At 41.3% G+C, this 16142-nt stretch overlaps 1 protein-coding gene across 3 annotated transcripts in view; it reads right to left on the reverse strand.

Moving 5' to 3' along the window:
* Window positions 1–10059: 10059 nt before the first annotated feature.
* MON2 (MON2 homolog, regulator of endosome-to-Golgi trafficking) overlaps window positions 10060–16142 on the reverse strand; it is a 64336-nt gene continuing 58253 nt past the window's right edge. For all 3 annotated transcript variants that reach the window (XM_063133955.1, XM_063133954.1, XM_063133956.1), the window contains one exon: window positions 10060–11443. In XM_063133955.1, coding sequence (XP_062990025.1) covers window positions 11280–11443 — 164 coding nt within the window. In that variant the 3' untranslated portion in view covers window positions 10060–11279. The remainder of the gene's footprint in view (window positions 11444–16142) is intronic.

The following is a 16142-nucleotide window of genomic DNA, read 5'->3' on the forward strand; positions in this document are numbered from 1 at the left end:
AACCCACAGAGGGCTGGAGTGATGTGCAAACAGGACCAGTAACTTAGGTATCTATTCACTTTATTAAGTAAAGTGAGAATTAAGCAAAATGGCATTCACATTTTATTGCAGCAGGATCTCCCAAACCTTAAGGGGCTTTTTAATTGTATCACCCCAGTTGTGGAATGTCCTTCCTGGAGTGTCTCACCTGTGACCTAAAGGTGAGAAAACTGTGGTTTTTGGTGCTAGATGAAGACTTTTTTTTTATTCTCCCAGGCATTTCATCCTTTCAATTTTTGTTTTTCAGTTTATTGTTTTTTAAATCTTTTCACTGCTGCTATTTGTTTTAACTTCAGTTTTATGTTCTAGTTTTATTTATTACACTTATATACCGCCCCCATAGCTAGAGCTCTCTGGGTGGTTTACAGAAATTCTAAACTTCGCTGTATTTTGTTTTAATTGCTGTTAACTTCCCGAAGAGCTTTAATTATTGCAAAGTATAGCCATGTAAATAAATAAGTCTATTTCACAGGGTATGACATACCCTGGTTCTAGGGTATGTCATTGTAGAAGGAAAGTAGTACTTGTGATCTGACATTCTGGAGAACATGTAGTCAAATCAAACCACCTCTTTGCTTGTACACTGCCCATAAAGTGCCAGTTCAGTTGGGTTTTGTATCATCTCTTAAGGGCAATACCGACTGGACCTTGTAAAATCTCCTGATGAAGAGTTTCATAGCTGTGAGGCAACAACCAAGTATGCCTCCTTACTGCCCACAGTATGAGAGCATATAAGGCTGACATTAAGAGTGCTTCAGGTCTGCCTTAATAGTTTGTGTGAAATATGTTCCTTGACATAAGTAGGTTCCAAACCTGCTCCTTGAACTACAGCTAGGCTGTAATAAACCAGTTCTGATTGTGAATCATTGGTAATATGCTGCTGGTGGCTGGCTCCAATCAGTAGGTGAACCACCATGTTCTGCATTGGCTCAAGGTTCTTAGGAATCTTCTAGAGCAGCTCACAATGTTGTCATGGTGCTCAACCATAAGGTTATGTAGTCCTGAATAACGGTTGCAAAGTCTACATCGGAGAGAATATTGTAGAATTCAGTCTTACAATTTTAAAAACATTGTGGATTGGATCCTGATTTAGGTGAATGCAAGTGGGCTGGCAGAAGCAGACTTCCCTCCCCAATTCCAGTGGCAGCCTCTTCAGCCTCCTGAAAATGTCACACAGAGGATCAACAGACCATGCTGAATTAGGTGAGCTGTGGTGCAGGGGGAGATGTCTGAAAATTGAGCAGGGGCACTTTTAATTGAAAATCCACTATCTTTAGGTAAATCTTCTGAACTGCATGGGTACTATGAAGCCAAGCCTTGAGTTCTTGAAAGATGTTCTTCAAATTGCATACTTACTTACAAATTGTACATGCTCTGCACCAGCACTTCATACTTTTGATGGAATCTAGCTCAAGAATGGTATCTTTATGTGCTGCAGAAACAATTAGTGGACATTATGTGTTATGCAATTGGTGAACCCTTCAAACATCTGCACATGGCTACCATGAACTACAACTGCAAAGGTAAAAACACTACATGTTTTTTAAAAGCCACTATTATCCAACAACAGATTCTTTTACTTGTTATCCTAAACTAGGGGTGGACAGACTTCAGGCTGGTGAGATTTTATTTACTTTTTACTAGAACCCCAAAGACCACCAACCTGGTGCAAGATGTACACTTAGAATTAAACGTTGAGCCTGGGCATTTATTTTGAGCACCAGGACTGTTCTTCCACAGAAAAAATGCATACCTTGTTACCCCAATTTTTCTTCACTTCAGTAGTATAATTAAAGGTGTGTGACGGAGGGTGGGGTAGAGTCATTTTTATGCTATTAGCCAATTGAGAGTCAGAAATCATTGTAATATGCTGCAAATCATCCAGGGATCTTCCAGTGGACCCAGATTAACGTTTTGCACTGGCCAATGTAGGCAACTAACATTGGCCAGTGCAAAAGGTTAAGTGACAAAATACTAGTATTCAAAATGACCTTAAGATTCTACAACCCCAACCATAAATCAAGAAAGCTCCATAAATTAACCTACATCCTTACACAATCAATTAATATGTATTAGTATCTTCTCCTAGTGTCCCTAAACCTTAAGAGGTGAGTGATGACAAGACCAAATGACCTTTTCTGTGCTGGTACCCTATTGTTTATAGAACTTCCTCCCCAGATTTCTCTTTTAGGAATCAGCCTAAGTCAGGGATGAGTAACTTGTAGATATTGCTGGACTGCAACTGCCATCATCCCTAGCCAGCACAGCCAACAGTGAGGGATAATGAGAGTTGCAGTCCAACATCTGGAGAGCCACTAGTTGCCCATCCCAGGTCTGAGACTACCCCGTTCACACTGGAAGAGGGGTAGGTGTCCATAAGTCTCTGTGTCATTTATTGTTTTTAATCTTTGTAGTTTACATACTGCATTATTGCAGTTCTATTGTTTTGATGTGGGAAGGTGGTTCAAATAAAATAATCACATCCTACGTTCTAGTTTCTCTAGCAGTATTGAACCTGTGCCAACCTAAGACATTCCAAAATATTTAGAATCATAGAATAGTAGAGTTGGAAGGGGCCTATAAGGCCATCGAACCCCCACCCCGGCCCCTTTTCTATTGTGCAGGATATATGTTTAACATGGGAGAATATTCAGAACTACCACTTGCTGAAACAGAATAATCTGAGGAATGTATGATTCAGCATTCTGGATGTTTGGCTTCATATTGAATACTATACTAGAAGGCAGGCAGGTTATAAATGTAATGCGAATTGGAACAAGAACCAAAATGTCTTAGCCCCTACCTGTAAATGGATATTTCTTTCAAATGGATTCAGTACTTATATCACATAAACTGAAATATGAATATCTGGGATACAGTAGGGTAAACTTAAAAGTTTACCAACAATTTAATAAAGTTGACTTCAGCTATATTTAATGACCACTCATTTTTAATATACACAACACAACAGCCTCATTCTCTTACTTCTTTCCAATTTCCCACAATGCATTTATCAAATACTTACATATGAATACCCAAAAGAAAACTGAAGATATGCAATGAATAGGAACTTGGATCCAAAGGTTCCTTCCAGCAGAAGAAAACATCTTTTGTTCAAGGAAGGTCTTTTTCCAATTTAATGAAATAATGTTGAGAAAAGTGCCCCTGAACCCAGTGTTCTTTCATGTGCACAAGTTCTTTCCCCAGTAGTTTATATGCTACAGCTATATCTTTCTTATTCACCATGTTTCTCATATTGATACTCTGTACACGGCATGGAATCTTCTGTTAGCTTGTGCAAGTTTCCACGAACAGCACTAATATATTTTCTCCTTCTGCTCAGTTCTTTGGATTCAAGCCATAATTTCTGCTTGAATAAGGTCAATTTAATACTGAATTCAGCACCAGGCATGACACATTATCTAGATACCAATGAAGCAGAACTGTCAAGATGTATCAAGCCATAAATCTAACTGCATCCCTTTTAATGTTGAAAATGGTATAGACAAAACATTAGATGAGATTCCAGTAGAATTCTTCAACACCTTTTAGGAAAAACCTCCTTTTCATTAATGAATTTAAAATTCTGGCTTCCAGTTCCACAATTATGTACTATATAACCTATACCAGATCTTTAGTCTTTAAAGGGTAATGCTAGCTGTAGATTTGTAAAGATTAAATAGTAAGTGTGTGTTCTCCTTATAGAGGCCAAGTGCAGGAATAGAGGGTTGGAATTATGGGCACTAGTCTGAAAAAGGAAAAGCAAATGATGACTTGGCAAAATAGCCAAGGCAGTGATAGAAAATACATCCACTTAAGAGCATAAAGCAGATAATAACTTCAAGCAATCATTTATTGCTTTGTGTAATGCAAGAACAATTCAATATTATTCTGGGCCCTGGAAGTAGCAAGGCGAAGGTTACACTCTGCTTATTTTAACTGTACATGCATGTGTACACGCACACACACATTACTTTTAAGATCTAATTTACATTCTGCTTTTCCAGACAATTTTGCCCCAAGAATATTATTTGCATTGCAATGGTAACATAAATCTTGCTGAACAGCCTCATGTATATTCTTAAATGTGGCTACCACAAGTTGAGATAAACTGAAAGCACTGCTAGTAAAGTATAAACTTTATAAAACTCTCGATTGTTGTAAATCAGCCTTCCTGGCGCCCTGCAGATGTTTTGGACTTCAATTCCTGCCAGCCCCAGCCACCATGGCCAATAGTTAAGAATGGTAGCAATTGTGGTCCCAAACATCTGGAGGGCACCAAGTTGGGAAAAGCTGTTATATGTCCACAATACAGATACAAATCAGGTAATATGCCTCAAATTGCATTGCATGGACATAGTTTGAACCTGCCTGAGAAAATATGTATAAGTTATTTGATGTTTGCTTTGTCCATAAAAAAAAATCAATGCCCAAACTGATACATTTGAACCTTCAAAAATTAGTTTTTAGAAGTAATAAACATTATAATTAGATTCAAAATTAGTTTTTTAAAATAAGAAACATTATAATTACATTCAAAGGACAATTATCATGGTTTATTGTTGTATAAAAATATCTGTGCATTTTCAGAAACACTGAAGTTTCACTCTTCACTTTCTTATGAGATACCACTGTTTTGTCATTCTAACAGCAATACTGGAATGGAAAATTATAATCTACCAGAACTTGGTTTTGATGTTTTTGATAAACTCATTCATGGGGAAAATCATTAAGTTCAACAATTCTTAACGTGAATCAAACAAAAAATGTTTTTTCATGAACCTGAACAAATTGATTTTTTCTTGAAACTTGGCATATACACGGTTTTTCTACTATTTTTTTTTTAAAAAAGAAAGATATCAAAGATGCCATAACCTAGATCTTTGCCCATTGTTGCTCTGGTTTGTTCTCTGTGTAATCTTAAACAGACCATCCTACAATGTATAGCTTAGAGGCACCGGAACTCAAAAATCAAACTATAACAGATGCCCCTTAAAAATAAGTAAAACTTCAATTTTTCCATGGTTTAGTCACACAATATTTAAAAGATGATAACCAATCTAACAATTAACTAGAAAAAAATATGTGAAATAGTACTTTGAACAGTGTCCTCACTGAAGTATTGGATAATGAACCCTCACAAGTAAAGAAAACCTGACCTATTGTCTTCCAATGAATAGCTTCATATGTTAGCAGCAGTATTAAAATTATTTCAAGAAACTGTACACACACACACACACACACACACACACTGTATTTAACTTATTAAAGATGAACTTACATCACAGGGCTGTAAAGCTTTGGGTTCCTAAAATGTAAAAATGTATTTTCAAATAGTTAAGAACCAAGATTTATAATCTCAAGGTATTTTTATTATGTAACAAAGTAAGGATAGTTTTGTAATTGGTTAAATTTTTAATCAATTTAGTCCAATTTAAAATGTTACTATTTTAATCTAAGCCTTTGGAATATATAGTTCATTAAAGTTGCTTTGAAAAATAAAAATAAAATTACTTAAAACCTGCATTCTAATTTATAGTGCCTCTTGTGAGGAAGACAACTGGCATACAACATTGTGCTTACAAAATGTAAGGCATTGATAACATTATCTTTTAAAGAATCCAAACCACTATTCTTCGAGATTTCCTCCTGAAGTATCAAAATACGTATTCTTTATATGCAGAACAGCCTACAGAAACATAGTAGACAGGATAGTTAACATTGATTAAAGCCAATTTAATATCTTAAAAATTGCTTTATTAATGTACCCCCCAAAACCAGAATTCAAATGCCAATTGCCATTCAAATCTCTCCTTAAGTCATCAGCTAAGTAACACAACCTGAATTCACTTGCATCGTGGTATAGTAAAGTATCATAATGTAACCAAGAATACAGAAGTGCTCATCTAAAGATTAAAGAGATCTGTCCTATGAGATGTTGTCTAGCATCTATTCAGCACGTGCAAGGTGTACAACAAATGCTGGTTTTCAACAGAAAATCAAGTGACTTCAACATGCAGCAATATTCTTTAGTCAAACTAGTAATCTGAATACAATAGCATTTGTCAGCATGTCATTAAGAAATATAACATGCCTAACCTACATATTATATTCATTCCATGCATTTCAGAGTTACTAGGAAAGCCATTTGCTGAAAGGCAAAAACAATTATCAGAAGATGTAAGATCAAGTCATTTGAAGTCAGGCTTCACAAACAAAGCCATATACCGAGAGGCATTTTTTTAAATTAAAAAAAAACACATCTCAGTAGCCAAGGCAACCTTCGTCCTGTTGCAACCCCTTCAGTATGTAATCCCTGAGAAAACAAAGGGGATTCCCATTGTCATTGTCTTCGTCTGCAGCTGATCATCACCAGCACTAGCAAGGCAGTAGCTTGCGCAGTTATCTCCACAGCGGGCAATGTCACAACCCGACCAACAGCACAAACTACTACCTCAGCCAGGGCCATGGTGCACCCGACCCATCCTGAACGGGGAAGGAGAGGAAGAAAAGGGGAGCGAGAGGCAGGCAGGCAGGCAGGGCTCTCTATAAAAGGAAGAGCCCAAAGAGAGGCAGAGCCGTAGGAAAGGGTTTGGCTCCTTTGAAGATCCTCTTCTCTCCTTTATCTGCAGCAGACATCAGCCAGACTCCCTTCTTTGCCTGGCTGCGAAGAGTAGGGGAGGAAACCCCGCCCAGATCTCTTCCCTCTCCCCCACCCCGCAGCTTTGCCCTTTCCCTTGCATGACCTGAAGCTGACGCGGAGAGTCTCGTTTATTAGGTGCATTACAGGCCCCAGCTGGGACAGTCACGGGGAGCCTTAATTGTCCGCGCGGACGTGAGGAAAGAATGCAAGCGAAGAGAGGAATAAAACTGAGGAGGAGGAGATTCACGGCTATCACTCGCCCCTCCCCTCCTGCCCCCCCCCTTCAGACACTCACTCGCCTTTGACTAAGCTTTCGCGCCGGGCTGCCGCCTTCTCTCAGGCACCGCCACCGCCCGCAATCGCAGCGGAGGGAGAAGTGGAGACCGTCGCCTTCTCCCCTCCCCTCCCGCTCCTTCCCCTGAGGAAAGAAAAGGCGGTTGGGCGCGTGAAGGGCTGGCTGAGCCAGGAGCAGCCCGGGGAGGAGCCGCTCCACCGCCGTGGGCGCGCGATGGCGCTTTCCTCTGCTGCCTTCCCCTTTTCGCACGCCCCGCCAGGCAAACGGGCGAATGGCTGAAGGCCGAAGGGAAGGAGGAAACGGTCCCGGGGCACACCCCGCAGTTTTTCGGTTCCTTGCTCGGGAGGACGGCGGCGATTCCCAGCTCCTCCCCCACATCGCCTCTTCTTGCGCCCCCTCCCCCCACGCCCCGCCGGCGGTACCGAAATGGAAGACAACGAAGCCTCGCTCGCGCCCTTTTCGAGATCACACCGAGTCCCTCTTCCTCCGCCCGCTCCGGAAGGATGGGGAAACTCACTCCCTCTGTCCCTCCCTCCCTCCTCGCGCGCCCGATCAGCCAAACCAGACGGGGGTGGGGAGGCGAGAGAGAGCTCGCGCTTTACCCACATGACTAGACCTCTTCGTCACGCAGGCTGCCGGCGCCATCTTGAACAAGAAGAAAAGGAGCGGAGGCGGGGGGTGGGGGGAGGCGATTGGGCTGCAGTCTCTGAGCTTTCCTTGCTCCCCACTCCCAAAACAACGTGCAGATCGAATCAGTCCCAGGAGGAGGCAGGAATTCGCCTTTGTTCATCGAATGTCGGGCGATGGAATTCTTTTGCCCTTCAAGTTAGGAGGAACAGCAAAAATCCGCGGGAAAAATCTCGGGGGGCGAGCGCCTAACAGCCAGCCTCGCGTTCTGACTGAGTGGTACTGGGAAATGTAGTCCAGGTCAGGCTAAATCCAAGCCGGTAGATTCCACCCCACACACTCAGTTCTATGCAGACCAGTAAGGAGCCCACTCCGTGACTATCCGCTGTAACCAGGACATCCCCAGCTGCTCCTCTGTAAGATAGCCCCGGGACATATGTATTTATCTTTATAGTCTACATTCCATCCTTGGTGCAGTTCAGTACAGATTATCAATGTGCCCCGTGTTTCTGTTTGATGGAGGTTAGTGGATACAGTTCCCTTTCCCACACCATACTGCAGACTGGCCTCAGGATGTGTCTTCTGGGGGCAGGGAGCGTGATATCAGCTAGTCTCCATTTTCAACGCCTTCTGGCTCTGGGGGTGGTATAGAAGGGGAATGGGTGCTGCTAGGATGAATGAGAGTCAGTTGCGGGAGGGAGAGGCCTAATGAGATGCTGCCCAGCAGGGCAGAGTTATTAGGTGAACTTGTAGGTGTGGAGGCTTGTACCGTAAGTTACTAGGAGGCTGATTGGCTTCTGTAGTAACTGCTACTGAGGGGCTTGGTATTATCACGACCATACCTCCATATGGGCCAGCATGTGTTGGCTTCCTCCATTTCTGGGGATCTACGGTCTGTCTCGTCTTCGGATTAGCGGGTAGTAGCAGCGTTGCTAAGATCACTGGTGGTATAGATAGCATTTTTTTAAAAACCATTTATTTCCACTTTGTCTCTTTCCTGTCCTGAACATATGTTGAATATGGTGGCTGTGCTGCCTGCACAGCCATGGTGTACATCTGGCTTCAGTGTAATTCGAGTATAGGATTATGCAGTTAAATTAACAAGAGAAAAGGGCATCTCTAATAACTTATTTAAATCAGGTTTTTTTAGTTAGGCCTCCAAGAGCTTCAGTTATTGGGCCGTATAGAAATATAATAAATAAAATATTTACTAAAAAGTTCATACAAATTGGCTGATATAACTATTACAACTCATTAATTTACCACTAAATTATTCTTACTAAAGTAGTAGGATGATCGGGTTGGGGGGGGGGGAACATCACTCCTGGAACCTTCTATAGTCAAGCATTTGCTTAAAAACAAAAGAGGTGGGGGTAATTGCAAAATTAATGGATTTGTCATTTCCTATTACTTATTAAAAGACACTGATCAAAGCAATTTTAACTTTCCAGAAGCAAGACCAGGTAGCTATTGGGTATATCTCCCACCCACCCTACCTCAACATGCAAAGTAAATGTCAAGTCGTAATCCTAATTTGAGAGCAAATCGTAGAGAATGAGTTTATTAAGTGATCCTGGCAGAATACAAGATGGCATCTCCTGGAGATATGGACACTGGCCATCTCTACTTCTCCCTACCGCTATCAAGCTTGATAGCGATAGGATCTGTTGGGCCATATGCATAAGCCTTGATCTCAAAGGCAAGGGAGGGGCTGTAGCACATAGTTTGCATGCAGAGGTTCCCCAGTTCAATTCCTGGCAGGACTAAGAAAGAATCCTTCCTGAAACCCTGGAGAACTACTGGTAATCAGTGTCAACAATACTGAGCTAGATAGACCAATGATCTGACTCAGCATAAGGCAGCTCCCTGTTTCTAAATAATATTCTTGCAGATCTTTCCATGGAGCAACCGCAATTACCTCATGAGCTTCAATCCTAAACACACAGACGTGGAAGTGCAAATAATGGTTAAAATTAGGTTGAATTATAAGTGTAAGCTTTAAACATATGAAGTATATAGTATTTTTGACAATATTTACTGTGGGCAGATGGCAAGACATGTCTGTAAAATGTGCCATCTGCATGGTAAGTTACTATTTCACAGAGGTCCTCTCTCACAACAGGGAATGGACAGAAGAAGAAATATCCATATGTTCAGTATGTTGCAGGGTTATCAAGATTAAGATATAAACATTAATTCACATATTCATTAAACTTTAAGTACTGCAACTAGCTGTAAGAAATTTTTGCAATGTGTTACTATAGGAGTGGGGAATGTGTGACTCTTCAGATGTTGGACTGCAACTCCCATTCTCTCTTGCCAGCATAGCCAATGGTGAGGGATGGTGGGAGTTGCAGCCCATCCGTATGTTAATGATGAACACGCGTTCCCATCCCAGCCTTATAGGAAATATTTATCCCATGGCACAACATAGTATAGGAAAGGGAAACGAACATTTGTATTTCATGACTGTTTACTGTATCTCTAAACTATGTTCAAAAATACACTTCTTAGTTTGTATCACACACATTATACTCAAGGAGTAGAACAGTTATTCTTCAGGTTGAAAAGACATTACAAAACAAAGCACTTAAGATTATTGAAACAATGACAAGAAATACAAGTAAAATATTGCTGATATTCAAGGTCTTGCTTTAGTCATAATTCAACAATGGTGGCCAATGCCATTTGAGCCCCACCCCCACCCCCATATACATACACATTTCAAATAGAAGGCTAAAAAAAAGCAGAACTTCCCCCCAAAAAGAAAGAAAGCTGACAATAAAAGTTATTTAGTGAAATGAGGTATGGTAGTGTTTGAGTGCTACAGAGCAATTTTCTGCCTATGCAGATCCATTTATTTCAGCATGGTAGCTCACAGATTGTTTGCCACTATCTTTATTCTTATTTCCTGTTAGTAGAATTATTATTCATTGGCCACAGATAAGATACATTCAAATATGCCAAAAGAAAAAAAGGAGGGAAAAATTAGTGGCATGATCAGATATGAATGAACACATCTGCCAACAAAGAAGGCAAATATTAAGTAAAAATGCAAGCATACAACTTAGTATTCATAATAAATACATTTTCAAGCGTTTAACATTATCAATGTTTAAAAAGAATTTAAATAATAAATGCAAGTTTTTGTTTTTGTTTTTACAGAACTGTATGATTTATTATACACACAAGTACATGTTCCCTTTGTTTACAAAGGCTGGTTACAGATAATGTGGAATGTTACAGTACCATCTTGCATAAAATTTTAGTACAATTTTGTACTTGAAAAAACTGGTGCAAAACACCTGTCTAATAAATCCAAATTAATTGAAGTATTTTTCTTAATTACATCATTAACACGTACACAACAAGCTGTACATAAGCCCACTTTTCAATCACCATTTCAAGTTACTGTAGCAAATACCGTACTTTAAAATGGATTCCACTCAAGTCAGTCAAAGGCTTGCACTGCTACTCACCCAGAAACATTTCAGAGGCAAGCTTGAAGTGATATGAATCACAGAGTTCTGGTTAGTAGAGTTTAAAGGCGGTCAACACTGCTTGCCAAGTAGAAGTCACATGAGATTTCCTCAGAGGTGTCTCACATCAGAATAAACATTCTTTTAATGGATGCATTTTTCTTGAAAAGTAGAAAAAAAGACCCCACTAATTTGGTCAGGACTCTCCATTCTGTACCTTGGATGCTGGTGGGTGCATGAAGTCCTTAAAAGGAACTAAAGCCTCTTTGAGAGCAGAGCAAACTTCTGAAGAAGAGCAGGTGATACATTCTACTAAGGTTGGGTACAAAGCAATAACTTGTGCCCATGTGTTTGCATCAACTGTAACAAAAAGAAAAAGTTAAGTGAGTCTATTGCTCTATTTTTTTTAAAGAAAAAGAATCCCCCCCCAGCTAACCTTCCCTCCCTAAAAAAGAGGTAAAGACATTGGCTGCGTTCAGACGACACAATGGTCAATCATGTGTTAATAGCCAACTCCACTGATGACTATTTAGGGGGTACTCCCCACACAACATGATAATAGTCATCCGCAGAGTTGACTATTAACATGGCTGAGTATTGATGAACTCTGCCCCTGCCCACCTCCTCACCGAATAGTGGTGCTGGTTCCCATGAGAATCCCCCTTTATACTGGGTCCCTGCACTGTCAGTATCAGGCGCTGCACTCTCCTCCTGTTGTGATGGTGGGGGGACCCAGCATGAAGGGGGATTCTCATGGGAATAAGCACTGCATGGGACGATCATGCACATCCCATCCCTGTTGCAGGACAGATCCAAGGACAGCATCAGGTGAGCGTTTCCCTCTTCCCAGCCCTGCTATCCATTTCTGGATATCGGGACGGTGCAGAGAAAGATACTCGCTGTCTCCCTCCACGTCATGCCGATATCCACAAATGGGCTTCGGATATCAGAGCGGAGGGCTGTATGGATCTGTAGGTTTGACATTACAGCTACAGGACAGATCCATACACCTTTCCTCCCCGATATCCAAATGGATATCGGGGAGAAGGGGTTTCTCCTGTGGTTTGATGTTGCAGCTGCAGGAGAGATCCTTACACCCCTTCGCCCTGATATTCATTTGTGCACATCCCAGGAAGCGCATGGGGAGCCGCAGATCGCAGCGCCCCTCCCAAGAACGGCACAATCAGCGGCGCCTCACACGCTTCCTGGAACAAATGACACATGCCTACTGAGCCCTGCTGGGCAAGAGCAGCAGAGGTTTCACCTGTGGACTATTTAATCAACTGTTGACTATTGTGTTGTCCAAACCCAGTCATTATGGTGACAAGGACATCATCCAGTTCAGAGGTTAGTGTAGATGTAATCTCAGGGGTCATTTACAACTTTGTCATTCTTAGTTGCAAGCAGGGTTGTTGCTAGGCACTTAGAAGATCTGCATAAAATCTGCATATGCTTTTTATCTATATGTGCAAATTTAGAAATATTAGGATTTATTTAAATTTCACAGAAGGCTAAACTACCCAATTAATTTCTCATCCAAATCCCCTCAAATAAAATAAATTATTCCATTAATTTGTATCCTGCTCCAGATCATCACACATCAGTAGTTCCTCTTCAATTAAAATGAATTTGAAATGATGTGATAAAAGAAATGCAACAAACAAACAAGTGTCTGGTAGGTTGTTGTTTTTCTTGAGCCCCTCCTTCCTTCTCTTTCTCTCTCACACACTTAAAAATGGCAACTTTTGAACCAAACTGAAGTTTAAAAAAATGTGTTAATCCAAAAGCAAGCCAAGGACAAATCGGAGGGGGGCGGGGAGAATCACCCCCAATTCCCACTCAGGTCCCAAGATAAAATTGAATGAATTCCCCTTCAATTAATTATTCCATTCATCAGTCGTCATTACCTCCATAAATTAAATCCAAAAAATAAAAGTGACGCACAATTCCATTGGGAGGATTTGAAACCCAGTGTGGTGTAATGGTTAGAAAGTTGGACTGGGACTCAGAAGTTCTAGTGCCCACTCAGTCATGAAGCTCACTGGGTGAACTTTGGACAGTCACTGACTCAGAACCAACCCTACCTCACAGGGTTGTGGTGAGGAAAACATGGAGAGGGGGAGACTATTAAAATCACCTTGGGTTCCTTGGAGGAAACAAAAAAGGGTACGGTATAAATGTAATAATAAAATGATGGCTGGATGATGGGAGGTGAGAGGACTGGAGAATGGGGCAGGTGAGGCAGAGGAAAGGGGGCAAGGAAGCATATTAGGAAGGAAAATAGAGGGGAAGACTGTAAGAAAGAAACAGGCATGTGTGAGGGTGGGGATTAGAAGGGAAGACCGGAGCTAGGACTGGACAGCATGGGGGAGACAGAGGGAGCCGAGGCAGAGGCAGTTTCGGGGGTTGTCTCTTCTCATGGTGGGGATTTGTGACACACACCCAATCACCAACACATGTACACAGAGAGAGGAAGACACAAGTAGAGCAGGCTAGAGAGCTTTACACTATGTATTACCTCTCCATGTGCCACAGATTGTAGCCGTGTTTTGTGTGACAATCTCCCCTCCATTCCAACTCTTTTCTCTCTTCCCCCCTTGAGGAAAATTGGTCCCACCCCTATGCAATCAAACTTGGGGGAAATTCTATTGTGTTTTTTCTAAGCTTAATTGCCATGGGGAGGGGGGATTTTGGTGGACATAGCACACAGTAAAGGGAAGTTTAAGCCTCTCCTCCCCAAATGTGATCCCCCTGGAAATCCCTGCGCATAGCAAATATGTTTAGAAAAAATACACTCTTCCATTTGCACCAAAGGTAAGATTTTTTTCTAAGTGTAATTGCCATGCTTTGGGGAAGGGGGCTATTGGGTGTGTGTGATGCAGTAGGTGGGGAGGATTGATCCTGCACACTCCCTGCATGTAATTAAGCGGAGGAAAAAACTTTCCATTGGCACCAATTGACACGGCTCTGGGGAATAGGAATAGGCTGCATGACCTCAGGCCTAGCAATATTCTTGGTTGCAAGACTGGAATTTGGCTAGAAGAAGGTTAATGGAACCAGTAGGACTGCTGAAGATTATCTTGATGGTTCTGGCAATGTGGTCAACTACCCTGCTTTTGTTAAGGGGTGAGATCTTTTACAGTTCATGGTTTTTCTAGATGGAGAAGGTCATTTGGGAATCAGGGCCTAGCTACCCCACTCTTCAGAAGAGGTTGTTCAATCTGCTTGTGTGATAGAACAGCAATTCTGGAAGTGAGTCTAAAAGGAAGAGGGCTGGAATTCTTTCTGTGGAAAGAATTGTGTTGCCTGAGAAATGGGGAGCTGTGAATTTTCAGGCATCAGTTGGAGTTATTGCCGTGAACCCACATCTTATGGTCAGATTGCATATTTGTATAAATAAACTTTATATTACAGAACAACATATGTCTTCAGTAACTAGATTCTAAGGAAGCCATTCCTTAATATACCAATAAGAGCAATGACTCTGGCAGGCTGAAGGAGACAAAAGCTGTATGGAGGGAAGGCCTCAGTTTTTCCCTTCTCCCTTGAAGAAATAAAATCACAGTTCGTACTTTCAAAGAGTACTTGAGTTTTGGATGGATAACTGCTGATCTGGTTATCCGCCCAAACTCATTTAATCTCCCCCAAACTGTCAGCTGTCCAAGGTTGTCAAACTAGCCTACATACAGCCCCGTTTTGTCAATTACCTTGTATGACAACTGAAACATAGAAGATAATAGATAAGGAAGGCTATATATAGTTTGACAGCTGTAATTGTGCACTTCCGTAATTGCAAAAAAAAAAAAAAAAAAAAGGGGGGGGAGGAAGGGAGGGAAACTGACCAAAAGTAAGAAAAAGTTAACGGCATTTGCCTGGGGCCAAAAAGAACCCCAGACCCTGTTTTGCGCAAATGTTGGGGCACAATTTTGTTTTAAAAAGGGTTGCCGAATAAGTGATAGCCCCTTCAAAGTGCGCTTGGACACTGGTGAAGGGGCTATCACTGTGGCATGGGTGAGATGCCTCAGCAAAAGCTACAGGGGTTTCTGCCCTTCTTGCTGAGGACTCGCTCACCGATGCCTGCAACCCACAATGCGTTGACAGTGCTGGGTTTGAACAATACACCAACCCATCATGGGTACAACCATCCCAAAATATGCCATGGGTTGTTACGGTGGCTTGTTGCCTATGTACAAGCCACCCTGTAGGAATCGGTCCAGGTTCACCCAACACGACAACCCACTATGGCTTGTCACCCACAATGGGTTGGCATGGCGTGTGAACCTATTTACTGAAACTGCTGAATGCCCTTCAGGTTCCAACATGGTTGCTGAAGTCACTCTCTAGGTCTGCCCTGCTAGCCCTTCAGCAGCCATGCCCTTGCAAACTGCTGAGCTAGTAACCCTCATGAGCCCACCAATAAGGGTTTGGAGTCCCCACTTTCCCTCAACAACAGCCCAGCTGTGGAAGTCTAGCTTCCAGTGAACTGTCTCACTGCAGAGTACAAAAACATATTTATAAAGTGGTTTTCTGTAATAGAAAAAGAGAAAAACGTGACAAGAATATTTCCAGCTGATATTAGAAGGGTCTATAAGCATGTTTCAAGTATTCCAGGAAGAAAAAAACACATTGGAAGTTTTAAAAATGTTTAAAATATGGCATCTATTAATGTGACTCAAGAGACGTTTTTATACATCGGTTGTACATGTGTTCAAATGCATCCAAAACGTATATACCATTATGGAAAAAATGATTGGAGGATTAAAATATGCTTCAGATAGAACACATCTGTTCACAGGTGACATAAAATAAAATTTGTCCACAAGTGACAGGAATGCTGAAATGCAGTTGTAAATCAACCTATGTATAAGGTCAATCAATTAAAAAGCAAACCACCCCTAATACCATCACATATAAAACTGAACTTGTCTTTCATACACATATGCACACACATTTTAGGAATAAAGACATATATAATTATTTAAGATTGTATAGTAACTAAAATGTATGGTACTATAATAGGTCTTCTAACACAAGATCATAGTTTATACGCTGCAGCTCT

This window comes from Elgaria multicarinata, chromosome 9 (genome assembly GCF_023053635.1).
Source record: "Elgaria multicarinata webbii isolate HBS135686 ecotype San Diego chromosome 9, rElgMul1.1.pri, whole genome shotgun sequence".
In the NCBI taxonomy this organism is placed as follows: domain Eukaryota; kingdom Metazoa; phylum Chordata; class Lepidosauria; order Squamata; family Anguidae; genus Elgaria; species Elgaria multicarinata.